Source organism: Chlorocebus sabaeus, chromosome 22 (genome assembly GCF_047675955.1).
Source record: "Chlorocebus sabaeus isolate Y175 chromosome 22, mChlSab1.0.hap1, whole genome shotgun sequence".
In the NCBI taxonomy this organism is placed as follows: domain Eukaryota; kingdom Metazoa; phylum Chordata; class Mammalia; order Primates; family Cercopithecidae; genus Chlorocebus; species Chlorocebus sabaeus.
The window spans coordinates 43,950,920-43,978,556 of NC_132925.1; the positions used below are offsets into that span (position 1 = coordinate 43,950,920).

Here is a 27,637-nt window from a genome sequence, read left to right on the forward strand (position 1 = left end):
GTGCAAAAGTAATTGCGCTTTTGCCATTACTTTTAATTAAATAATTCTGGCCTCAAGTTGTTCAATGTCTAACTAGAGAAAGAAAACTTAGACAATCATGGTGCAGCTTGATATGTGCAGTGATAGGGATATGCTGAGTTAACTAAGAACCTTAAAATCTCAGTGGTCGAAAACAACAGAGGTTTGTTTATTGTTCCTACCACACACCCATCCCTAGCTTGTAGGAGCTCTGCTTATCATAGCCACCCAGGGAGACCTGGGCTGATGGTATAGCCACCAGTTCAGATCTGCCAGCTCAGATGCTACCAGCCTTGCCAGACGAAGCATGTACCCAAGGACACATACTGGACACACGCTGGCTCTGAAACCTTCCAACTAGAAGTGACACATTTGCTCACATTCCATTGGCCAACGCCAATCACAGAACCACGTCTAATTTGAAGTGGCTGGGGACATCGTGCAGTCCTATCACATGCTGGGAAGGAGAGAGCAGGATGGTTGTGAACAGCTCTAATGACTAGCACACTGAAGGATGTTAGGTAGAGGTGAACATCATGAGACTTGCATAGAAAGATCACTCTGGCTGTGTTGATGAAGGTTGTGAGACCAGGCAGATGAAGGTTGTGAGACCAGGCAGGGAAATCATCAACACTGATTGTGTTATCAGTCTTGGCCACAACACAGTCTTGTGTCTTCATCTAAATGTAAAGACTCATTCTCTTCCCACTGGTCTTCTGTAGATATATCTCATTTCTGTCTCCCTTTAGTGTAGAGTAGCAAAGCAATTGATAACAGGTGATTAAGAACATGAACTCAAATCTAATCAAGTCTGAATATTTGTGTGCCTTGTAGATTTTCCCTGGTGAGTTTTACAAATTCTGTGCCAGAATTTTCACGTCACCCAACTGCCTAGCCCTAAGGCAGACAAACTCATTTTAATAAGAAACAAAGACAACCATAATTAGGGAGGTAAATCCACCACCAAGCCCCTAGAAACAGTGAACTTCAAAGTTAAATCAAAAGAGCCTTTGGTTTTGAATTATCTGTACAGCTGCTCTTCTCTGCTAGTATGGATAACTGAGAGTTAACAGCACATCAAAAACCTTTCTTCGGACAGATTTACTGTCTCCATTTTAAGGGAGGAAATTTACTGAAGGGAAGTATCTTCTGGAATTGGGAGAGAGAAGACATTTAGTATACAACAGCCAATTAGTGTGTCCCAGCCCATCTAGTAGCCTCCCACACTGTGAATGCATACAGCACTCAGAGGCCTCCTTGGCCTGATTAGGCTGGATCTCCTCTCTGGCTTCAGGGTGAGGGAAGGGAAATCCCAGGGTTTTTGGATCAAATTGCCTGCACGCCTGTGCTTGATAAACATGGCCTGGTGCCTTCGTTAAATGGGAGGTTTAAGGTTTGTTATTAAAAGAAGCTTCCTGCAAAGAGGGATGTCAGCATCCCAAGCAGGTGAAAGGAGGGAATTACAGATTCCTTTTCTCTGGCCTGGGTGATGAATGTTGCTGCCAAGAAACAAATGTATGCAAGTGGCTACTGCTCGAGCTCAGTGGCTACAGGAATGATCAGTTACTCAGGCGAAGTGGGAATGTGGATTGTTCCGTGAATTCACTGCAGCATTTCTGTTCTTGGAAATTATACACACACATACACATATACCCACACATCTGTTCCTGTAAATGTAAATATAGCATACTTTGTTTTAGGCTGCAGGTAAGTCTTCTGGTATTGAATCTTGTTTTACCACACGGAAATAGGCCAACGGTTCCTTATGTTTCGGGTAGTGCACAGATCCCTTTGAAACCAAATGAAGGTTGTGAATCTTCTCTTCAGAGAAATGTATGCATGAACACATTTTTCAAGACATCAACCTCCCCAACTTAAGGTTCTAAGAACCTTATCACTTCTTTATTCACTCATTTAACAAATAATTAAAGATCAGACATTGTATTGGATACTGAGCATATAGTGGTGAACAAGACAGAGATGATTATGTCTCATGGAGAGTCCAGCGGGGAGACAGATGTTAAGTATATAATCTCACAAATAAATATATAATTACAAACTAATAAGTCTTTTGTTGGAAAAGGAAGGGATGTTATGACAGAGTTTAAGAAAAGGGCCCAATTTAGATGGGGGGTGGTCAGGTCAGGTACATTTTTCAATCAATAATCTGCATTGACTTAATGATGATTGTTCATTCATTGGTAGAAATTAATGGCCTGTGAATTGAAGTAACTCTATAATGTACCAAAGAACTTATAATTTAAAGAAGTCCTAGGTATATCATTTTGTGACTGAAAATGATCAACTAATAACTTACCTGTTCAGTTTTATTTTCACATGTCAAGTTTTTATACATTGGTTGAAGACCCAATTCCAGCAAAGGTGACCATTACTGAGAGTATTAATTTGCTAGGGCTGCCATAAAAATGTCATGGACTGGGTGGTTTGAGCAACAGAAATTTATTTACTCACAGTTCTGGAATCTAAAAGTTCAAGATCAAGGTGATGGCAGGTTTAGTTTCTCTTGAGGCCTCTCTTCTTGGCTTGCAGATGGCTACCTTCTCACTGTGCTGCCAGGTGGCCTTTTCTCTGTGAGCACACACCCCTGGTATCTCTCTGTATGTCTTAACCTCCTCTTTTTATATAAAGATACCACTCAGATTGGATTAGATCCCACCCTAATGGCCTCATTTTAACTTAATTACCTCTTTAAACACCCTGTCTCCACATGCGATCACTTTTTATCGTACTTGGGTGTTAGAGCTTCAACATATAAATTTTGGGGCTCTGCAGTTCAATCTGTAATACAAAGAAATAATTGCATATTATTAAATCACAGAAGAAAAATCAGAAATTTTCTAAATTTTATCTATGAATTGGTACCAGGAGAGGCCATCAATTGTTAACATACCAAGAGTGTGGGAGTGATACCCTACTAAATATAGTATATAAATAAAATGAAAAAAAGTTAAAATTGGTTGATCTTTACATTTTTTGTCATAACATGTGTTTTTGAATTTCCCACTGGGAAATCCAGTTCTTTTGATCTTCAATTAATAATGATAATAATAACAACAACCCACCTACTAAACCCAGTAGGAAAATATTCTGGTGCTTCTTACAGTGCCTCAGACAACCAGCTTTCCTGAGCTCTCTGGGGTCTCCCTCTTTTTAAATTCTGCCTTCTGCTGTGGAAGCCTTTTGCATAAATTTTCTTTCCCCTGAGTGTAGCCGTCTACTCTGATGGGAGTATGGGCAGATGGAAGGGAAGTTGGGTGGTAATATGCACAGAACAGTCATCTAGCCATCTATGCTCTCGTTCTTCATGAGACTCGCAGGAGTACATGCAAACATAGCACAATCTTATTTACAATTTTAATTAGCTGGTTCTTTGGGAAAAATAAATTGCTAATGGCTTCTGTCTAGAGTTTTAAAATATGAAATGATATTCATTTTCTATTATGACTGTGAGGATTCACCGTAGTGATAACAATGTGCAGCTGGGCGGGGGAGTCTTTCTGCTGCAGCATACTTGATAGCTGTTTTAATCCTATTAATTCGCTTGCCAAAGGCACATATTGCCACTTGATGGTGTGCAAATCAGACCAGTTGCAGAAAAAAACTACAGTGTTCTCTCTTTGTTTTGAGGGAAGGTTACAAATGACAGCATCAAGGAAAAAATCAGATCTGGTATGAGAAAAATCAAGAGTCTGAGGCAGGCAGGTGGTCTCCCAACTCTAATCTCCCAACCCTAATCTGAGAAACCTTGCCCTTGGGCCCTCTGTCATCTTCGATTCTTGGCAGCCCTAAACCGTGATTCTGTGGCACTTCCCATCTCCAGACAGGCAGCACTTTTTAGAATGACTGAATTTCTAGATTTGATGTAAACACAACACACACACACACACACACACACAATTGTAATGTTTAAGTAGCCAGTGTTTGATGCTACCATAACTGCAAAACCCCTTAGTAGACATAGAACTTGTTTTAAAAAAATGAAGAAGAAGAGTTCAATCTTATGTAGTAAGCATTAGTCTTTTTAGTATATTTTTTTCTCAAAGAATCACATAGGGAGCTTGCTAAACATGCAGATTTCTTTTTGGCTATCACCCTAGTTCTGGAAAATCATAATCTCTTGGAGTAGGATCCCAGGATTGTAAAGAAGTTCCCCAAGTGATTTATATGCACGTTAAATCAGAAAACTGTTTTTCTATGAAGATCTATATGTATTAAATAGTCACTTTCTAAAAGAAAACATTACAAGTTCCAAAAGACAGTTCACTTCCACCATGACAGTGTGAAGAACTCTGCAAACCTGTTATCCATTGAAACTAGTTCCACTGAAACCAGTGAAAAATTTTAAAACAAGCATTTAAAGTCTCTGGAAATGGTCCAAAATGCATACAGCAACTGAAAAACATTTATTCAAGAACATACACTAAAATTCAGTAAGAACAGTGAGCCTGTGGTATTTGAACCGAGACCCACTCTCTTCTTTCCCCTCCTAACTCAGTAAGTTTGAAACTACTCCACAAAGCTTCCACCAAGAACACAGGGTTCCTTTCCCCTCCACCCTAGTTCCCAGTTGAAGGAGTATCTTCCCAGGTGGGACATTTCTTATCCTGCCCCAAACTACCTGTTGCTGATGCCAAGTTCTGGGTGAATGTGGCCCAGACGTGGAGACTCCCTTCTAGCCAGCCCTCGTTCTTAGAACAGTGGCTGTGCAATGTTTGCCAGGGCCCCGATCACCCTTAGGCAGAATTTCCATGTTGGGAGAGAGAAGCCAAGGAGACCTGAGGCTATTCATCTCATTCTACTGAGCATTCAGCTCCTAAAGTGGGCTGGGCTTCAGGAAAGCCCACGATTGTCCCTAACCCCAGCTCCAGAGCTGCAGCTCAGAGATTTTGCTTGGGGTAGAAACAAACTGTATAAAGAGAACTCCAAATCTTTCCCCAAAGGAACTGACTTCATGTGCAACAGAGGATGGAAAAGTTCAAGCCACTTCCAAAAACGCTCTTAGGGAGGTTATGGTGAAAGGAAATTAGGAGACGATTGGTAGATTCATTGGTGACATAGGCCGCATTTCAGGCAGGTTAGTTTGCCAGAGAGAATCAGGGAAAGAGATCTGGGGCCAGAAAAGATTTCAAGCATTGACTTCAGGAACTGTCTCTTCAAAGAGACCCAAATTTAATTGCTTATGTCTGTGGAACCACTTATGCCCCAGTACATTGTTGAAAACACGAGAGCAATCAGCTTGCAATTAATAGAATTAAATTCCATTGACAGCACCAGGGAAAAATGAGATCTGGTACAAGATCTGGTACCAGCTGGGTTTGATCAGGGAAAGAAAATCAGAGCACTGCCAAAGCCACTGTCATTGCAGAGTGCCTGTGAGCCTATCCAATGCTGTATTGCCCCCGGGAGCAACATTGGAGGCTACTTACTGTAGAAGTGTAGGGGAGTGGGAATAGACTTCACTACAATAATCCAGTCAGTCACTAAACAAATAAGCAAATAACAACAACAAGCTCCAAAAGAAGTGGGAGACCAGTACCCAGAGTCGCTCCTATATGGCCTAAAATGTCCAATTTTCAACAAAAAAGATTATGACACATGCAAAGAAACAGGAAAGTATGACCAGGAAAAAAAAAAAGGATTCAAAATATGCACTAGAAAAAAATAAAAAACAGTCAATAGAAATCACCTGTTAGAGCAACCAGATGTCAAATTTTACAAAGACTTTAAAGTTGCTATTATAGATATGTTCAAAAAATCGATTTAAACGAAAGCATAATTACAGTGTCCCCGTCAAACACAGAGTATCAGTAAAGATAAAGACATTATCATTAGTATTATTATTTATATTGAAATAGGGTCTTGCTCTATTACCCAGGCTGAAGTGCAGTGGGACAATCATGGCTGACTGCTGCCTCAACCTCCCAGGCTCAAGCAGTCCTCCTACCTCAGCCACCTGAGTAGCTGAGACTACAGGTGCATGCCACCAGGCCTAGCTAATTTTTCTGTTTTTTGTAGATATGGGATTTTGCCGTGTTGCTCAGGCTGAGAGGCTTTTTTTTAAAAAAAGGAAATATGGAGCTGAAAAATACAATAACTGAGACAAATGTTTTAGAGAGGCTCAATGTAGATTTGAACTGGCAAGAAAAAAATAGAATTAACAATCTTAAAGATAAACTAATAGAAATTATGCAATATGAAGAACAAAGAGAAAAAAGAATGAGGACAAATGTATAGGGCTTCAGAAAAACATGAGACACCATTAAGTGCACCAACTGCTATGCATAATGGCAGTACCATAAGGAGAGGAGAAAGAGGAAGAAACAGAAAAAATTATTAGATGAGATAGTGGCTGAAATCTTTTGAAATTTATTTTAAAATATTTATGACCAGGATGCTCAAGAAACTCCAAGTAGGGTAAATTCAACAAGATCCACAAGCAGACACATTATGGCAAAATACTGAAAGCCAAAGACAAGGAAAACCTTGAAAATAGCAAGAGAAAAATGACTTCTCTGTTACAAAGGAACCTCAATAAGATTAAAAGCTGATTTCTCATCAGAAACAATGGAGGTCCAAAGGAAGTAGGACAACATATTAAAAAGTGCTCAAAGGAAACAACTGTTAACAAAAAATACTATATCCAACAAAACTATCATTCAAAAATCAAGGTGAAATAAAACTATTCTGAGATAAACAAAAACTGGGAAAATTTGTTTCTAGCAGATGCACCTTATAAGAAATAATAAAGGAAGTTCTTCAAGCTAAAAGCAAGTGACCCTTGATGGTAATCTGAATCTACACTGAAAGACAAAGAGCACTGATAAAGGTAATTATGTGGCTATAAAAGACAGCATAAGCACACATTTCTCCTTTTTTCTCTTAATTGATTTCAAAAGCAATCATAAAATAATGTGTACATAATGTATTGTTGGGCCTATAACATAAAAATGTAATATGTTTTCCAGTGATAGCACAAAGGAGGTTGGTAGGAGCAAATTTGTATTAGGCTAAGGAAATTACTCCAGATGATAACTTCAATCCACAGGAACGAATACGGCGATTCAGAAGTGATAAATAAGACTAATATGAAAAAAGCTATAAACATATAGTAATCCTCCTTTTCTGTCTCAGCTTCTATAAAAGACATAAAATTACAGAAAGTGATACTTATAACAATCTAATGTTTGGTTTGTAACATTTATAAATGTAATATGTATAAAATATGACAAAATGTGAGGAAAGGGGATAAAGCTCTGTACGAGTAACATTTTTATGTCTCACTGGAATTAAGTTAACAAACAGCAGAAGCTGATTCTGGTAAGTTAAGGTGTATATGGTAAGCCCTAGAACAATAGCTAGGAAAATAACTCCCAAAGTATAGTGAAAAAAAATCAATCGGTAAAGATATTAAGATGCTACACTACAAAATATTCACTTATGCAAAAAAAGCAGTACTGGAGTAACAGAACTATAAAAAAAGACATATAACATATAGAAAAAAAGTCAAATGGCAGACATAAACTCTATTAATAATGACATTAAATGTGAAAGGATTCAATAATCCAATCAAAGGTAGAAATCGTCAGACTGGATTTAAAAACCAAGATCCAGTTAGTAGCACTGGCAAAAAACATTTAAGACCCAATCTAACTGCTGTATACAGGAGGCACATTTTGGATTCAAAGATATAAATAGATGGAAAGTAAAATGATAGAAAAAGATGTATTATGCAAACAGCAATCACAAGAATAGTCAAGTGACTACATTAATAACAGACTCTTAAGTGCATCTTAAAAGAACAACAAAAAGTTACTAAAGATAAAGAGCAACTTTTTAAAGGAGAAGAACGTCACTCTATCAGGAAGATATAACAACTATAAGCACATATACACCTAACAAAAAAGTACCAAAATACACAAAGCAAAAACTGACAGAAATGAAGGAAGAAATATATAATTCAAGTGTTTTAACTGGAGACTTCAATACCCCCTTTTAATAATGGATGGAACAAATTAGCAGAAGGAAATAGAATACCTAACCAAAGAAACAGAAGACTCTAAGCCAAATTGAACCAACAGACATCTATAGAACACTCCATCCAACAATAGCAGACTATACAGTCTTCTCCAGGGCATGAAACATTGTCCATAATAGACCATATGCTAGGCCAAAAAACAAACCTCATGAAATGAAAAAGGATAGAAATAATGCCAGATATTTACCCCACCACAATGGAATGAAATTAGAAATCGGTAACAGAAAGAATTTCAGAAATACATGAATATGTGGAAATTAAATGACATCTTCCTGAATATCCAGTAGCTAAAGAAGAGATGAAAAGGAGAATTGGAAAATAATTTTAAATGAATGAAATTTTTGTACATCATACCATAACTTACATGATACAGCTAAAGTTGTGCTTAGAGGGAACATATAGTTGTAATGCCTATATTTAAAAAGCTAAAAAAAGTTATCAGTAACCTACACTTCCGCTTTAAAACACTGGAAAAAGAAGAGCAAATGAAACCTAAAGCAAGCAGAAGAAAGGAAATAATAAAGATTAGAGTAGAAATTAACTAGAGAATAGGAAAACAATAGAGAAATTTAATGAAATCAAAAGCTGGTTTATTGAAAAGGTCAACCAGATTTATAAACCTTTAGCTAGAACAACCAATGAAAAAAATTACTAGATTCAGAAATGAAAGAGGGGATATTATTACTTACCTTGCAGAAACAGAAAGTATTATAAAGAGATGCTATAAATAATTGCAAGTCAATAAATTAGATAATAAATGAAATGGACAGATTCATAGAAAGATAGTAACAACTGATACTGATTCAAGAAGAAATAGATAATCTGAATAGACCTATAGCAAGTGAAGAAATTGAATTAATAATCAAAGAGATATTCTCAAAGAAAAGCCCAGGTCCAGATGCTTCATCACTGAATTCTACCAAACATTTAAAGAAGAATTAGTACTCATTTTTTGTAAGCTTATATTAAAAAAAAAAAAAAAAAAAAGATGAGGGAACACATCCCAGCTTAAGAGGCCAGTATTACCCTGATACCAAAACCAGATAAATCTGTCACATAAGAAAACTACAGACCAATATCTCTTATAAATATGGATGCAAAAATTTCCAACAAAATACTATCAAACCAAATCCAATTAGCCAGACATGGTGGTGCTCACGTATAGTCCCAGCTACTTGTGAGGCTGAAGCAAAAGAGTTGTTTGACTCCAGGAGTTTTATGGTGCAATGAGTTATGATCGTGTCATTGCATTCCAGCCTGGGGACAGAGCAGACCCCATCTCTGAAACAAACAAAAAGAAACAAAATCCAGGAACATACAGAAAGAATTACACACCATGACCAAGGGGGAGTCATCCCAGAACTGTGAGTTTGGTTTAACTTCAGTAGGAAAAAAACTCAAAAATCATATGATCATCTCAATAGACCCAGAAAAAGCATTTGACAAAATTCAACACCTATTCATAATAAAAATACTCAACAAACTAGGAATAGAAGATAACTTCCTCAACCTGATAAAGGGCATCTACAAAAATTCACAGCTAATGTTATACTTAATAGTATACATGATACTTCCCCACTTAAGATTAAGAACAAGACAAGGACACTCTTGCCACTTCCATTCAATATTGGAGGGTCTATCCAGGGCAATTATTCAGAAAAAAGAAGTCATCCAGATTGGAAAGAAGTAAAACTATATTTTCAGATGACACAACCATGTATATGAAAAATCCCAAAACATTCAGTAAAAAACTATTAGAGCTAGTAAATTAGTTCAACAAGGTTACGGGATACAAAATAAATAAACAAAAATTAATTGTATTTCCATGCACTTAAAATGAGCAATTTGAACATGGAAATAAGAAAACAATTCCATTTATAATAGCATAAAAAAGAATAAAATGCTTGGGAATAAATTTAATTTAAAAAGCGTAAAACTTACACTCTGAAAACTATAAAGCATTGTTGAAAGAAATTGAAGATACAAATAAATGAAAAAAAAGCTCATGTTCATTGATTAGAAGACTTAATATTGTTAGGATGGCAATACTCCTTAAATCCTTGATCTATAAATCCAGTATATCTCTATCAGAATCCCAACTGGATTCTTTGTAGAAATTGACAAACTGATTCTCAAATTCATGCAGAATTTTAGGAGATGCAGAATAGCCAAAATAATGTTGAAAGAGAACAAAGTTGGAAGACTTATACTATGCAATTTCAAAACCTAACACAAAGCAAAAGTAATTAAGACAATGTGATACTGGCATAAGGATAGACATATAGATCATTGGAATAGAATTATGAGTTCATAAATAAACCCATGTGTCTGTGGTCAACATATTTTGGACAAGAGTGCCAATGTCATTTCATGGGGAAAGAATTGTCTTTTCAACAAATGGTGCCGGGACAACTGGATAGTCATAAGCAAAAGAACGATGTTGGACCCTTACCTTACACTAAATTAAAAATGGATAAGTTGGACATCATCAAAATAAAAAATTTGTGCATCAAAAACAACAGTGAAGAAATGAAAAGACAAACCACAAAATGGGAGAAAATATTTGCAAATCACTCATCTGATAAGGGAGTTATATCTGCAATCTATATAGAACTCTTACAACGCAATAATAAAAAGACAACTCAATTAAAAATGTTCAAAGGATTTAAATAGACATTTCTTCAATAATATATACAAATGGTCAATAAGCACATGAAAATATGCTTGATATAATTAGTTATCAGGGAAATGTAAATCAAAACCACAATGAGATACTACTTCTTACCCACTAGAATGCACTAGAATGGTTATAATCAAAACTCTGGCCAGGTGTGGTAGCTCACGCCTGCAATCCTAGCACTTTGGGAGGCTGAGTCGGGCGGATCCCCAGAGTTCAGAAGTTCGAGACCAGCCTGGCCAACATGGTGAAACCTGGTCTCTACTAAAAATACATAAAAAACTAACTGGGTGTGGTGGCGCACGCCTGTAGTCCCAGCTACTGGGGAGGGTGAAGCAGGAGAATCACTTGAACTCAGGAGGCAGAGGTTGCAGTGAGCCGAGATTGCACCACTCTGCACTCCAGCCTGGGCAACAGAGCAAGACTCCGTCTCACCCCCCCCCCCAAAAAAAAAAAAAAAAAAAGAATGTGGAGAAGTCAGAATGCTCATACATGGCTGGAGGAGTGTAAAATGGTATAACTACTTTGGAATACTGTCTGACAGCTCCTTAAATAATTAAGCATAGACTTGCCATATGACCTAGTAATTCAATTCTTATGTATATACTCAAGAGATATGAAAACATATGTCTACATAAAATGTCCATACATTGTACACAAATGTTTGCAGCAACATTATTTATAATAACCAATAGGTGGAAACTACCCAAGTTTCTATAAACTGATGAATGGATAGACAAAACGTAGTATCTTCATATAATGGAATTATATTTATTTGGCCATAAAAAGGAATGACGTGCTGACATGTGTTACAACATGGATGTACCTTGAAAACATTTTGCTAGGTGAAAGAAGCTGGGAACCAAATACCACCTATTATTTGGTTTCATTTATTTGAAAAGTCCATAATAGGCAAATCTTTAGAGATAGAAAGTAGATTGGTTTTTGCTTAGAGTTAGAATGGAAGGGGTATAAGAGAGTTATATCTAATAGGTACAGAGTTTATTTTTGAGACAATGAAAGTGCTCTAAAATTGATTGTGGTGTTGGTTGTACATATCTGTATACTAAATAATATACTAAAAACCATTGAATTATACACTTTTCATTTCATTTCATTTCATTTCATTCCATTTCATTTCATTGAGACAGAATTTCACTCTTGTTCCGCAGGCTGGAGTGCAGTGGGGTGATCTTAGCTCACTGCAACCTCTGCCTCCTGGGTTCAAGCAATTCTCCTGCCTCAGCCTCCTGAGTAGCTTGGATTACAGGCGCCCACCACCACGCCTGGCTAATTTTTGTATTTTTAGTAGAGATGGGCTTTCGCCGTGTTGGCCAGGTTGGTCTTGAACTCCTGACCTCAGATGATCCACCTCCTTTGGTCTCCCAAAGTGCTGGGATTACAGGCAGGAGCCACCGCGCCTGGCCTGAATTATACACTTTAAATGGACAAATTGTATGGTATATTGAAAAAAAAAGAAGATAAGACAACTGAAGAGTGAGTGTTTTGTAAGTGGTCTTTACTTGCTTGAAGATATAACCCTCCTAAACATTAGGGAATGCCCATGACAGAGTGTGGACACCAACCGTGGTGGTGTTAGGGAAGCTGAAGTAGGAGGATCTGTGTGTACCACTCGGTATTCACTCATTTGTCCATTCAACAAACTTTTGCTGTCTGTGTCGTTTACTAAACACTGAGAACAACAAGATTCATGAGACACAAAACTATCTTCAAGGAGCTTGAAATTTAGTCATTGCCAAATTTATGTACCTAACGCAAACAGAATTTTGCCCACTAGAATATAAACTCCTAGAGGCAGAGCTTTATCTGTTTTATTCACAGCTGTATCTGCAGGAACTATAACAATGACTGGCAGTTAGTAGGTGCCTAAATAAATACTTGTTGAGTGAATGATGATGTTAAGCATGTCACAGTGTCTGTCACCAACCCTGAACACTATTTGAGCATCAGGGATGCAGAATTAGGAAGGTAGGGCCTTTAGTTTTGAGGCAGCCCAATAAGGCATGGCTCCAGCACAAGCTGAACAACCACCAACTAGAAGGTGAATGAGAGCACTGATTTTCTTCAGGGATGGACATGCTTGCAGTGTCCCCAAGTGATACACACTAACATCCAGGAACTACCAGACTGCATGATCTTTCAAGTTCCACTGATCCCAAACATCTTTGTTTCTGGGATTCTCATCCTAAAGACAGAAGCAAAGCCACTAAAAAGCAAACCCACACCCCCTGACAAAAATAAACACGATCCAGTGGTTGCTGTTAACACTGGGGTTCCTAAGGCAGGCCTTTAGGGAACCTGTGATTACAAAGTACTGCATGTATACCCAGCCAGACCTGTTCTTATCGATCAAGTTGAACAGGATACAGTGTGTGTATCTCCACAGACAGCCTGGTGGGTGGAATTTCCCTTTTCTTCTGACTCAGTAGGAGCATTACAATTTATTTTCTGATCTGCTCAGGATTCATTTATGACCCTTGCTCTTGGCACCACTGTCAGCATTAAACTGGACCCAAAGGAGAGAGCAGTGTGCTTTAAACTCATCTCTGGTGAAGCTAGTGCATGTCCCTAAGGCAGCAGTCCTGCACTCTGACTGCCCACTAGAGTTACCTGGGAAGCTTTTTAAAAATGCCAAAAATACATAAAAATGCCAAAATACATAAAAAACATATGGAACATATAGGTTCCACTCTAGATTCTGATTTAACCGTACTGTGGTGACTCAGGAAATCTGTACCAGGCTGAGAACCAAGTTGAAAATCACTACCGGTCCAGGGTGAAGAAAATAAGCCAATTGACATTAGCCCTGAGGTCAGACTCTAAAGTTACCAAATAATTAGCCTGTGGACTTAGAGGGTGTCAGTTCATTTGTGTTGCTATAAGAGAATACCTGAGTCTGGATAATTTATAAAGAAAAGAGATTTATCTGGCTCACAGTTCTACAGGTCACACAAGAAGCATGGTGCCAGCATCTGCCTCTAGTGAGGGCCTTAGATTTCTTCCACTCATACTGAAAGATGAAAGGCACTGGCATGTAGAGGTCACATGGCATGAGAGAAGACAGGGTCTAGCTCTGTCTCCCAGGCTGGCAGGCAGTGGCAGGATCGTGGCTCACTGCAGCCTCAACCTCCAGGGTTCAAGCAATCCTCCTGCTTCAGCCTCTCAAGTAGCTGGGACTACAGGTGTGTGCCACCATGCTGGCTAATTTTTTAATTTTTTGTAGATACAGGGTCTCACTGTGTTGCCCAGGTTGGTCTCAAACTCCTGGACTCAAGTGATCCACCTTGGCCTCCCAAAGTGTTGGAATTACAGATGTGAGCCACCACGCCCAGCCCAGGTTATTTTAACAACCAGCTTTTGTGGGAACTAATAGAGTGAGAACACACTCATTACCTTGAGAAGGAGCCATTCATAAGGGATCTGTCCCCTGACCCAAACAAGTCCCAATAGGCCCTACTTCCAACGTTGGAGATCAAATATCAACATGAGGTTTGGAGCGTCAAGTATCTAAACTACAGGAGAAGATGAGGACGTTTCTCCGATGTCAAGAGTCTTCAGGGAGAAAGAGTGCCTGTGTTTTACTCCCTACTCCTTGCTCTCCACCCCAACCTTTCCAGATGTCCCATTTGCCTTTACCCCGCATCTCTACTCAGCCATGTTTGGGGATTGGTTCCTATTCAAACAGGAAGCACAGGGAAGCTCCTTGTCTTAGGCAGACTTCTCAGTAGTGCTCTAGTGCACACATGGCCTGGGTCCCTTCTGCAAGGCTCCTCTGAGCTGACCAGCAGGGCTTGGCTAATGACTCAGATTTCTGATTCATGGTTGGCACTGCCTGGCTCAACCATCTCTCTTTATTGCTTATCCTCTTCAGAGCCCAGATTTCCCTCCTTCTCTCCCTCACTCCTGGTTCTCTACCCACAATCCTGGGACATTCTTTTCTGGTTTCCGTCCACTGCTCTCTGAGGTCCTTTGTCAGCATGTTCCTTAACCCAGGCTATTTGCTGTGTCCTCTTGGTGTTTGCCCCATGAGCTCTATAGCTCAGTTGACCCACCCACTTACACATATTCATCTACGGCCACTACTTGCTCTCCGTCAGGTCTGCAGTTGCTAAGCAGTTAATTTGTCTGAAATTCAGCCAAAGCTGATTTATGCCTTTCTTTGCGGTCTTCTGGAGTTGAGTGAAAGGCATGAAATGGTCTGTGAAACCTAGTATGTCAGATGAGATATGTACATGAGAAGTCTTGAACTGTAAAGCAGAACACAAATGTGAAGTGTTGATAATAAGCAGTGACAGTGCCATTTGGGGACAGCATGGTAGCCAGCTAGGAGTACCAGATGAAGGACAGAGACTGATTGCAGACATTACAGGTGAGATGTTTGCAAGTCAGGAAACTGAAGAGGTGTGAGAGATCAGGACCACATGGGCAGATGGAAAGGGAGCAGTACAAAAAGCAGAAGTCATAGTTCCTTATGCAACCAGAGGCCCGGAAATGAGGAAAAGCTAAAGGACTGTCTTCCGCAGTCCTTTCAGCTCTACTTTCAAAATATATTCAGAGTCTGGCCTCTTATTGCTGCCTCCATGGCTACCACCCTGATCCAAGCTGACATCAGCTCCTGCCTGGACTGCTGCAGTAGCTCCTACCTGGTCTCTCTGCCTCTACCTTTGCTCCCCAGCAGTCCATTCTCAACCCATGGCCGGAGTGATCCTGCCTAAATGTGAGGTCCGTTACATCGTGCCACTCCTCTGCTTAAAATACCTTCATGTCTTCTTGTCCTTCTCATGATGAAAGCCGAAGTCGCTTACCATGGGTTACTGGGCTCCAATAGACTGAACCCCACTTACCTTTCACATCTCAGCCTCTACAACTTATTCATTTGTTCCGGTCATCCTGGGATTCTTGCTGTTTCTTGACCCACCAAAGACATTCCTGCCTCATGGCCTTAGACCCTGCTGCTCCTCTTCCTGCAGATAGCCACATGGCTCACCCTCTTATTTCATTCAGGGCCGAGCTCAGGGGTCACGCTGTCCCGACTTCTCTATCCAGCCCCATCACGTGCTATCCCTTTCCCAGGCATATTTTATGTAACACTGAAATAAACATATAGTAAATATTTATTAATTTATTGTCTGACTCTTCTACTAAAAGGTAAGCTCTGAGAGCATAGGAATTTTGTCTGTCTTGTACCTTGCTTGCACAATGTCTTGTATTGTTGAATTAATGAATGGATGAATAAACATATAGGATGACATATTTAAGATTCCAGCTATAAGGCAAGATATTGATGAAAGCAAAGAGTTGCCTTAATCCTGAACTTTCTTGCGGTTCTGTGGAGACAACAACCTGTTCCTTAGGGAAGCTGGCTTTGGATTTACACGTAGAGATTATTGCTCCAAGGCAGGAGGGGGCAAAAGAATTCCACCTACCAGGCTCCTGCCTATTCCGGAGCTAGGCTATTCTGGAAAATTCAAGAGTACATCAAGGGCCCGATGGGAAAGCTTCAGAGATGAAAACACGCATATTGAGTTCTCTCTCCAGAGGCCCTTTTTCTCTGGGCTATGAGTTTTAGATCTTCAGTAGAAATTTCTCATTGTCTTCCCTCAAGGGAGAGGGAAGTGCCCAGCTGTTGCATTTATAGCAAAGTAAAACAGCTGGGGCAGTAGGTGCTAACTGTAGCTCTGTGTACTTCCTTCTTAGTACTGTGATCCTAGGCAGGTTATTGAAATTTCTCAGAGCCTTACCACCTCATCTGTAAACAGGGGATAATGATAGTGCCTTTGTCAGGGATGGCATAAGGGTGAAATGTGGTTGTGCATTTTAGGCACAACATTTGGCATGATGTTATATTTGCAAATGTTCAACTATTGTTGTTAAGATTAGGCATGCTAGAAGAAATAGTTAATGTTCGGGAAAGCTCCTCAGAGTTCCTAACTACAGAGATTCTCAAACATTAATGTGCATACCTATCACCTGGGACAATCTTGTTAAAATGCAGATTCTGATTCAGAAAGTTGGGGAAGGGCCTGAAATACTGCATTTCTAACCAGCTGCTAGGTGTAGCTGGTGCCACTGATCAAGCTCTGAGTAGCCAAGCCCTATTAAAAAAACGGTGGAGGGGGTCAGGGCGGTGGTTGGGGATAAAACGCTGATAAATACATTTCCCGGAAGTCTTAGAGGCTCTAATTTCAACCTTAAAGGTAGCCTAAAGTTACTACATCCTAACCCAGAAAAGCTGCATTTTTCCTAATCACTTGCCTCACTGGGTGTCCCCTGAATCTGATTCCAGCTGTACCCATCCTTCCCTACCACTTCAATTTTGCAACGATGTCTCATACAAAAACATTTACCCTGCCCAAGGAGGTTTACTCAGAGCCGAGAGAGAGAGAGGAGCTTCTCTTTTTCCTTTTCTTTTATTTTCTTTCTTTCTTTCTTTTTTTTTTTTTTTTTTTTTTTTTGAGACTGAGTCTCGCTCTGTCGCCCAGGCAACTCACTGCAAGCTCCATCTCCCAGGTTCATGCCATTCTCCTGCCTCAGCCTCCCAAGTAGCTGGAACTACAGGCGCCCACCTCCACGTCCGGTTAACTTTTTTTTTGTATTTTTAGTGGAGACAGAGTTTCACCGTGATAGCCAGGATGGTCTCTATCTCCTGAGCTCATAATCTGCCCGCCTCAGCCTCCCAAAGTGCTGGGATTACAGGCATGAGCCACCACGCCTGGCCTGTCTTTTTTCTGAAAGCTGTTCCTGGGTTTCCTGTGGCCTTTGGACATATGGCCAGGCGCTTGTTTTCATGACTGCTTAATGGTTTGTAAAGCAATTGCTGGAGGAAACATTGCTACGGCAAGCCAGGCCAGAGGGACAGGACTCAAGAGCCAGTGTTATCTTTACTAAGCACCGGCGCTATTCCTATTCCTTTTCTCTCTCCATCCGGCAGTGACAGATGGCCTCCACATGGTTTGACCTCCTGTTTGGCCAGACCTGATCAGATAGTCATCAATCAGCTGCCCCATTTGGCCCCCCAGAGGGCACCCTGTGGTTCATGGGAGGCAGAAGTTGGAAGTTTCCTTTAGAGCTCATCATATCTCATAGCTATTGTAGTATAGTTTCAAGCATGGGCAGTTCTTATTCCAGATGTTACTATCCCAGTGTCCATATGTTTCCAGGTGGGATCAGCAGGTTTACCTGGTAATGTGAAACTAATTAATCATAAACTAATGATTTAACAGCTTTAGGACCCAAAGTGAGTTTTGTACTGGCAAAGATGTAAGTAATACATATGGTGTTATTAAGCTGGAGAAAGGAGATGAGGCTGAGCTTTTTCCATTGCTTTGACACAATCTCTTTATTTTCTTACTGATACTGAATGTTACTCACAAGGTCTCTGAAAACTGTATTGGAAAATCTCCAGTTACTATTATTCATGGCTTTGAGATTGAGAAAATAAAAATTTACATTAATATAAGCTGCAGGGCACAAGAAAAAGGGAGCAATAAGCAGAGGGGCCATATAGAGAGGAAATCAAGATGCCGGGGTTCTAGTCTCATTCTTCCTCTTTCTTTGAACATGTTGCTTGACTGATATATCACACATTAGGTAGGTACAAGCAATGGCTCAGTTCCTTTTTTTATTTCCTAACTGTAAAATGAGTTTGTTGCATGAACTTGGCTTCTAAAAACTTTAAATAAAGTGTTTTTCATTCTTTTCCTGAGAAAAGCAGTTTTGGTCATTTCATTAAAACCTGTTTATTCTACTATGTGTAAATTGTGCTTCACTAAAAAAATATATTTTTTTGCTGAAGTCAAAAGAGGTGGGGACATTTGAGTAATTTCAGCTCTGATGGAGTATAACCCAGCTAAATATATTAAAGATATATTAAAATAATTTTTTAAATTAAAATTAAAAATACCAAATACCTGTAATCCCAGTAGTTTGGGAGGCTAGGAGAGAGGATTGCTTGAGCGCAGGAGTTAGAGTTCAGCCTTGGCAACATGACTGGAATCCATCTATAAGAAAAAGGAAATTTAAAACACCAAATCTATTAAAGTTAAAAATACCAATAAATCCCTAGCATTATTTATAGTAGGGAAGAAATAAACTACAAACAACAACCTTTGCACCTCAATAAAAAGAGTGAATTGATAAAAGTAGGAGGTTGAACATAAATTCCCTAGCTCCATCAGGTATTTTGACATCTGATATTCTGATTATTAACTTCAGTGGGGAGGGAGAGTCTCCTCTGTATAGTTTTAATAACCCTTTTCTCCCTGATCATTTGTATTATATATAAATTGTATATATAAAAAATATATATACCAAAATTATTTTTTTAACTTCTCTATACATAATAGAGATGAGAAAAAGACCCTAAAGAAAAGTTCCCACCATCATGTATATCTGGTACAAAATAAGTATTCAGGCCAGGCGCAGTGGCTCACACCTGTAATTCCAGCACTTTGAGAGGCCGAGGCGGGCGGATCACTTGAGGTCAGGAGTTCGAGACCAGCCTGGCCAACATGGCGAAACCCCGTCTCTACTAAATATACAAAAAATTAGCTGGGCGTGGTGATATGTGCCTGTAATCCCAGCTACTCGAGAGGCTGAGGCAGGAGAATTGCTTGAATCCGGGAGGCGGAGGTTGCAATGAGCCAAGATCATGCTACTGCACCCCAGCCTGGGCAACAGAGCAAGACTCTGTCTCAAAATAATAATAATAATAATGATAATAATAATAATAATAATAATAAGAAGAAGAAGAAGAAGAAGAAGCAGAAGAAGCAGCATTCAATAACTGGTAGTATTTGGTTGTGCTTCCCTGGTATGTATAATGTTTTCTCAGTTGAGGCAATACTGTTTATATTTTGTAGTAGCTTTTTGATTGAGCATTTGATTTTCATTTGACCTGAATTATTTTGCTGAGTACCTTGGCTCTCAGCTGGTTATTTGCCTGGCCTCCCTCCCTTGACTTTTGGATTTGGAGAGTCAAGGTCTCAAGAGCTTGTTGAGAGGACAAAGCCCCTCAGGGAAAGTGTCCCCTAAGTGGTGGTTATACCTTGCCTCCTGTGTTGATCTGACAGGCAGATCACACCTTTCATTTTCATAATAATGATTAAAAAGCTGTAGCCCCATTAAGTGGAAAGGAATTGAGAACCCTGTGCTCAGGACTTGTTCCTTGCAGAGATGAAACAGCTGTTTGATGAGCTCACTCTGTCTTTCTCCTGCTGAAGACAAGTCACGTTGCCCATAGACCACAAAGTGAAGAACCCCAACACCCAGCATGGGGAGGAGGCTTCTGCCACCTTTTGTAATACAGTTTGCAATAAGGAGAAGAATCTGTTTCCTTGTATGAGGACAAGATGGCCCAACTTCTGAGTGTTCTGGATTTGACTATCACATGCCAAGGTGGTGGAGGCACCCCAAGAAGACTATCTCAAGAGATAAAAACTTTATTTTTCCAACTTAAGGTATGGAAGGACATTGTATTGAAATAACATGGCTCAGAAAGCACCTTGTGGGTTGATTCTGAATCCTCTGATCTCTCTGGGTCAAGGAAAAACTTATAGACAATTCTGAGCTCCAGACCTTTAACTCCTAGGGGAAGAGTGTCTGCAGCAGAGGGTTTGTGGCATGTAGGGCATAGCCTGGTAAGTGGCTAGGGCAGCATTAACAGCTGTAGTAGGGAATAGTGGGAACCTTGTGTTGTGCTTCTGTGAGACTTCAATGAGACTTCGCTTATTTTGCCTCTTATTGGAATCGTTGATAGATTTTTCTTTTTGTTGTACATTTTACTAATACTTTGATTTGGTATGCACTTAACGTGGGGAACTAATGCCAGTCTCCTGGAACTGAATGGGGGAAAAGATACGACATTCTTTGCACTATTGGTTCTGTGCCAGGCATCTGGCTGGATGCTTTATGTTATCTCATGTAATCCACAGAGAGTGTGTCTAATTCAGAGTGGGGACCTATGACCACAGGAGTGTAAAGTTCACCTCTGCTTTTAGGAGTGAAATGAATGGGATTCAAATAATACCTTCCCTTGGCAATGATCTTCTCTTATAATCAGCCCCTGACACATAGGTTAAGGTTACCAAAATGATAACTTGCATCAAATGATTATTTCTAGAATAACCAGTATCTCTTTCAGTATACCACATAAGAAATCACAAAGAGAAAATTTAGCTAAGGTTTTTAATGGAAAGCTATCATTATCTTGTTTTTTGTAGCCAGTGGGCGTAAGCCAGGAATCAGGTTGGAAGTGGGAGCCCTTTTGGTGGGGCTGAAAACTTTGATCAAGATTCTGCCACGCAGTTCTTTTAGGACAATGACTCTGCTCCACCGATTTCAGTTAATCACAGCAGAGGACAAGGCCTCAGAAGAAGGGGCTCTCCATCCTGTGATCTCCCATTAATGACTGCGGGAATTAAAAAACGAATTTTGTGGGTAACAAAAGTGAGGGCGGGGTGTCAATATACATGATTTTTAAGTTATTGAGATTTTGTTGGAATTTAGTTATTTTTCTTGTTTATGACCAAAATGATGGGAGGAGAGGCTTTAGGGGGAGGTAAGATGGGATAGATGATGCAACAGACCATGCTGCAGGTGCATTGCCTTCTACAGGGTAGATTGTGTCTATACCTTGGGCTGTGCCATACTTTGGATAATGATAATAATTTAATAACAACAGACTGCATATATAGGGGAGTTTAAATTTAATAAATCAGTTTTGAGGTAAGGATTTAAGAAGACATATATCAAGCTAGAATTATTAGTCAAGTTATTATCTTCTGGCCAGGGAAGCTGGTTAGTCTGAGCATCTCAGCTGAGGGGAAGGGGCTAAAGAGGAGAGGGGGAGAAGGGCCTCTGGCCCTTGGTCACCTGGATGCTGAAGGACTCAGGGGGTCCAGCTCCAGCCTTGGTCCTCACACTACTGGGCAGTGAGCAGAGCCAGCATCTCAGCCTGCTGAGACATGGACAGCAGGCCTGGACTACATGTACCTCTGGAGTAGGCAGCACTATGCTCCTGGTCTCCTGGAACTGACATTACTTACTCAGAAATGGAATGTCTGAGATCATTAGGTCAACTCCCTCACAGATGAGGAAACTGAGGCACAGAGAAGTCAAGTGACATCTCAAGTGAATGCCAGAGCTGGGACCAAAGCTCATGGCTCTTGATTCCTGGCCCAGTGACTTTAATGCCCTTGACTAATGGGCAGCTCTGCAGATAGAAAGGCATTGAAGGCTGGCAGGGAAGAATGGGAGAGCCAGGCAGATGGAAGAGAGTGGAGGGGGCAGCTGGTAGGAAATGGGAAGGCTGTAAAGAGCCAAAATATCCATTCCTCTTGGCCATGTCCCAAGGACAAACATAACTCCCAAATATTCCTAATAAGGGCACAAACAGTCACCCAGAAGAACCACACAAATGGATTGACCAAAGGCCATGAAATGTTGTTTATGCTTAATGAGTAAGCACTCCTATTTATTCAGACTCCTAATCCAGCTCTTTAACCTCGTTCTTTCCTTTTAAGTCATTGGAGCCCTTCCTTGCCGTTACTCCCTTCTCATTTGTTGTGTGGCTATCCTTGTACCCAGGGACAACTGCAGTTTAGAATCTATCTGCCCATTTCTCTCAGGTTCTGGGGCAAAGGAAAATGAAGAAGATGAAGAACTTGGGCAATGTGACTTGCCTGAAGTGTTTGATATTCTGAAAAGGGGCTATAGGGAAGAACAATGAGCAAATTCATAAGTCAACATTATGTTTATCCCTCTATTATGAGGGATATGGCCTCTACGGCTTTTGTGAGGCATAATTATTTGTTAATTTTAGCAAGACATTTCTCTGCCTGCTGATAAGGAAACAAAAAAAGCATTTACTGTGCTACTCTAGAATGTGAACTGTAAGCTGTGGTCTTTTTTTGTTTGTTTATTTGCTTTCAGTTTTAATCTATGATCACAGGCTTAGAGGTTGAAGGGGACCATGGAGGACTGCCAGCCTCCCCACCCTCTTTCATGCGGGGAGCCTCTTCCCGACAGCCCTGCCAGTGATTCAGATCCCTTCCCTCTGAATCCCCACAGAGAGTCGTTTCTACCTCTGTGGAAGCACTTGCTTCATTTTGCCTTAAATTACAGTTATTTGAGGACTTGTCTTAAGTCTCAGCTGTGAGCCCCTGTGGGCAGGGGGTGGATGGGCAGGAATCCTATCTTATTCCTCTTTGATCTCCTACAGCCCCCAACACAGAGCCTGGCCCGCTCTCCATAAATATTTGAATGAGTGACAAGGTGTTAAGAGTCTACAGAGGCAGCCACAGTTGGACACCTCTAATAGCTAGAAAGTTCTTCCCAAAAGTAAGCAGAAATATGCCTCCCTGTGTGCCTTGGGAGGGAGGAGAATGTAATAGGCAGTGATGACAAAAGGCTGGGTGTCTATAGGATATATCTGGGGACAGGGTAATGCCTTGCTCTTACTGCTTTTCTTGCGTTCCATCTGGCCAGAGTACACAAGGCCTTTCTCCAGGACAGGAAAACCCAACTACCTAGATAGATCTGGGTAAGGGGGCAGGGGCATGGATTCCAGGATTTGAATCCAGTTTGGGAGGACAGCTCTATCAGACCCTGTCAGTGTCCCACCCATATGGCCTCAGTCTGCCCTGGGGGTCATCTGCAGGTGATTCTCGTACAGACTGACCGCTTCCTGCATTTATCTGCGGTGATCACTCTCTGACCTCAGAAGTGTGCTTGGTTTGTTTGTGGGTTCGGATGGAAATGCCAGGAACTAACCCCGGAAGGACCTTCAAACAAAGATCAATGGGACTTAGTGCATCAGTAACCCCGATTCCTCACCCCTCAGTGGGACAGCTCAGAGGTATGTTTTATAGTTTCTCAAAAGGTCTCAACAGGGATTGAACCCCAGTTGCTCATAGAACTTAACATATCCTTTATTCATTTCCCTCCCTTTCCTCGTTGACTTCCCCTCCCTTTCACTATGCTTCCTGGGACCATGCCCAAGTAAACTCTGTCTCCCAAATAATTGTCTCAAGGTCTGCTTTGGGGAGAACCCAAAGTAAGACAATGACATGAGCAGGAGATTTGAGGGACTTCCCATACTATTCTTCCCATAGAAGATGAAACTGTCTGGCTCGTGAATTTTTAAAAAAGAAGATAAAACTGTCAAAATCAGTGTGTGCTTTCCCTTCCTCCTTCTTCCTCTCTATTTTTAAGTGCAGAGTGGTTTTTCTGTCAGTTCTATAAATAGAGTTTAATTTTCAATAGAATTTGTGTCCTAACTCAGAAAACAAGGCTGCGAATGGTTCCTACAACTTTGAGGGATAGTTATTTCCCATAACAAGAATCAGTAATATCCTAGTTCTCTTAGGGAAATGCACTATGGCAGAAAGGTCTCAGGACAGACTGAAAAAAGAGATGTCACATAGGGGTCATTAGACATCAGGATGGATTTGTGTAGAAGTTCTTCACTTAACTTTTTAAACTTCCACAGAGACATTTTAAATTAAGAGAGACCCTACCAACCTGGCCCAGGTTTGGGATGGAGTGCTTAGAACTCAGGGACAGCTAAGACGAATGGGGACCATGAGGGAAATGAGAGAGGAAAATAAAGAACCTTCATTAAACCTACTCAGTATTAATGAACTACACCTGAGTTGATAGAACCTAGAGAAAATGCTGTTACTGCAGAATATGTATAATTATTTGAGAAGATTTGTAACAAAGAATGAAGGCGTGTGAATAATCTGCCTCCCTGGTCCTCCTTCATGCAGACATATCGTGTGATTTGGAAAAGCTCCCTGTGGATGCCACAACCTTACCCGATTGTTTTGATACCTCAGATAACTAATAGGAGATAGCAGTTAAAAATAGCCATAATCACTACTGTCTTAGGTTTGTGAGGTTTTTCTTTTGTCTTGTTCCTTCCTGGAGCGTTTTTCAGTGACCTAATAGGAAATAGCATACATGTTCATGAATTTTTAATTAGCAAGCAAAGATGAGAATGAATGTAAACAAAACACAAGATGACAGGAGACAATGGGCCAAGAGAGCTCCTCCTTGATGCCTTTTGGGGTACCCACAGATGCCTTTTGGGGTCAGGTGGGGAAATCTTCCTAAATCAAGCAGGGTTAAGAAAGGGCTTCACAGACCTTATTATTAGCATGGAAAAGTGTGTGGCTTCAAATGCTGTCTTTCTTTAAACCCTGTTTGATGACCAGTGCCTCAGCTCTTTTGGCAGGGCTGAAGGAGGTAGTAGGAAGGTGGGGACATTTTGCTAGGTGATAGGAAGATGTGGAATTACCGTGTCTCCTTTGCCCTCTTTGATGAGTACTTCTGCCCTGTTTGTTGTATGTAGATGGTAATAGTGTCCTGGGTACAGCTCTCCACTGAACAAGAGAGTTGTCTCTGCCTCCTTTAGCTCGTGCCCTCGTCTGAGCCACCACTTCCAAAGAGCGCTCTTGAGAGTTATGTGCCATCCCTGGGAATGACCTCATAAGATGGTTGTAGAGTGACTGCATTAACGTGCATTAATAGTTGGCACAAAATCTGTGCTGGTTCCCCACAATGAGAAGTCCCTGCTATCTACTGAAATTGAATTGTAGAAAAAGATTTCCCTTGGGCCAAAAACAAATACACTAGTATGGCCTGTACCAGTCTCTCTCAGACTTTTGGGCAGCTCTCTTCCCCAAATATGTGCCCCACAAGAGTGCCCAGTGGATGTCTTTTGAGCCTGCCCCACTGAGCACTCCCCTTTGCTTTCTAGAACGCCTACGTCAACATCAACCGCATCATGTCCGTGGCTTCCCGCCTCTCTGAGGCCGGCCACTATGCCTCACAGCAAATCAAGCAGATCTCCACCCAGCTGGACCAGGAGTGGAAGAGCTTCGCCGCTGCCCTGGATGAACGCAGCACCATCCTCGCCATGTCTGCTGTGTTCCACCAGAAGGCTGAGCAGGTAAGGCCCAGAATCCTGCAGCAGCTGCTGTTGGTGGGAAGGGTTGGGCACGGACAGGGAAGGGCTGGAGCGGAGCACACACACTCTCTGTAGAGTGCTCCACCTATCTTTTTGAAACACTGAAGACCCTGCGGAGTCATTGCAACAATAACCTATGTTCGACCACATTCATGGCCCCTGTGTGCACAAAGAAACATTGGTAACTCTTGGTGACTTTGCTTGTCATACAAACAAGAGGGTACCCAGAGCCTTTTTACATTTTGCTTGGTAGTGGTTGTGTGTGCGCGTGTGCATGTGTGGGCTGTCCGCGTAGTGTGCATTCTCAGAACACAGATCAAAGGGGTGAATGTAAAGTGATCATTGAGGTGCTGAGAGCAGGGGGAAACTAATTTTACATGAAACATTTGCTATGGATAATGGTAATATAATAATAATATAACGGGTCAAGATAATAATTACTCGTACTTACTAAGTGGCCAGGCATTGGCCAGTTACATGATAACCCATTTTACAAAGAGGAACACTGAAGCTCGGAGACATTAATTGATTGGCCTGCCTAAGATTCCACGATGTGTTGGAGCCTGTATTGAACCAGCTCATAGAGAGACAATTGTTAAATTTTCAGGAATTTTGTGAGCTGGTTATCACATTCTAGCTATTGCTTAATTATGTAGGTTTATAATTAAATATGTTATGTTAAAAGCAAAGTTAATAAATACTCAAAACTCATCACTTGCTGATTATTTTACAACCTGTTGTTATTACCTATGTTCTTGAAATCATTTTTATGCATTTATATTTTTCTGTGGTGGAAATACCATACAATTGTGTGCTATGTATGGATTACTCTTCCCAACTCCATGTTGGTGATGTCACACTGGTAGCTTAAAATACACCATGGTAGGAGTTTCATATTATAGAAATTATCAGATGCTACAAACCAGGAATTAATTCATTGCTTTATTGTTGCCTAGAGTCTAAAGAAAATGAGGGAGAAAGTGTTTGAAAATGCAGACTAAACTTAAAAACGTGTCCTGTGTATAGCTGTTACATTGTGAATAACACACAAAAATCAAGGAAATATTCTTCCAATATTCAAAAACTGTTTTTTGGTTCAGCAAAGAAGTCGCTGACATCCTTGATGAACAAGTGATGTTCTGGCGTAGTATTCAGGTGTTTTTCACCTTTGTCTCACTCCTTAGCATAATGAAAATATCAACTAGCATGTGTGTCAAAACTATAAATGTTTGTCAGTTGCAACCATAGGTCAAAAGCATCCTGTGAGAATCAACTGGCTACATTAAATATACAATACAGAGCATTGTATATGTTGTTCTCTGTAAATGGTGTGTTATACATTCTTTATATCAGTAGAATTTGTAAATGCACTTACCTGTATATATGTAATATATAGTCATATACACACGTACATATATATGCCGGTTGTTAAACATTTACTAACACACCACTGCTAAAATCGCACAATCTATGAGTAGATAGGCTATCAACTCAGGTGTGTTTAACACTAGGCCTGTGGTCTTAACCTCTACATTTCTTTCTTTGCATTACATTTGGGTAACATAGGCCAAGGAGAGTCAGACACCTGGTCACACCTTAAATCTCTCCCTCTGTTACCCTCTCTAGTGTGAAAGGCAACATAGCATAATTAAAAGTCTAGACTTTGAGGCAAGACACATGGATTCTGATCCCAGCTCCACCATTCATTTACCCTTAGACAAGTCATGTCACCATTCTGAGCTTGTTTTCTCTTCCATAATGTGGAGCTAATCATAAATAGCACAGGGCTATTTCTGTGCTAAAGGGCTGTGCTAAAGATACAACATGAGAGATGGAATGTGTAAGGTGCCTCATGTGCTTACTAAACAGTGGACGTTACTACTATGGGTATTTG

The 27,637-nt window shown here is 40.5% G+C and overlaps 1 protein-coding gene across 24 annotated transcripts in view; it reads left to right on the plus strand.

The window, feature by feature from the left end:
* Nucleotides 1-27,637, plus strand: part of KALRN (kalirin RhoGEF kinase) — a 697,103-nt gene that overhangs the window by 267,328 nt on the left and 402,138 nt on the right. For all 24 annotated transcript variants that reach the window (XM_073009790.1, XM_073009791.1, XM_073009792.1 and 21 more), the window contains exon 7: nucleotides 25,534-25,725. In XM_073009790.1, coding sequence (XP_072865891.1) covers nucleotides 25,534-25,725 — 192 coding nt within the window. The remainder of the gene's footprint in view (nucleotides 1-25,533; nucleotides 25,726-27,637) is intronic.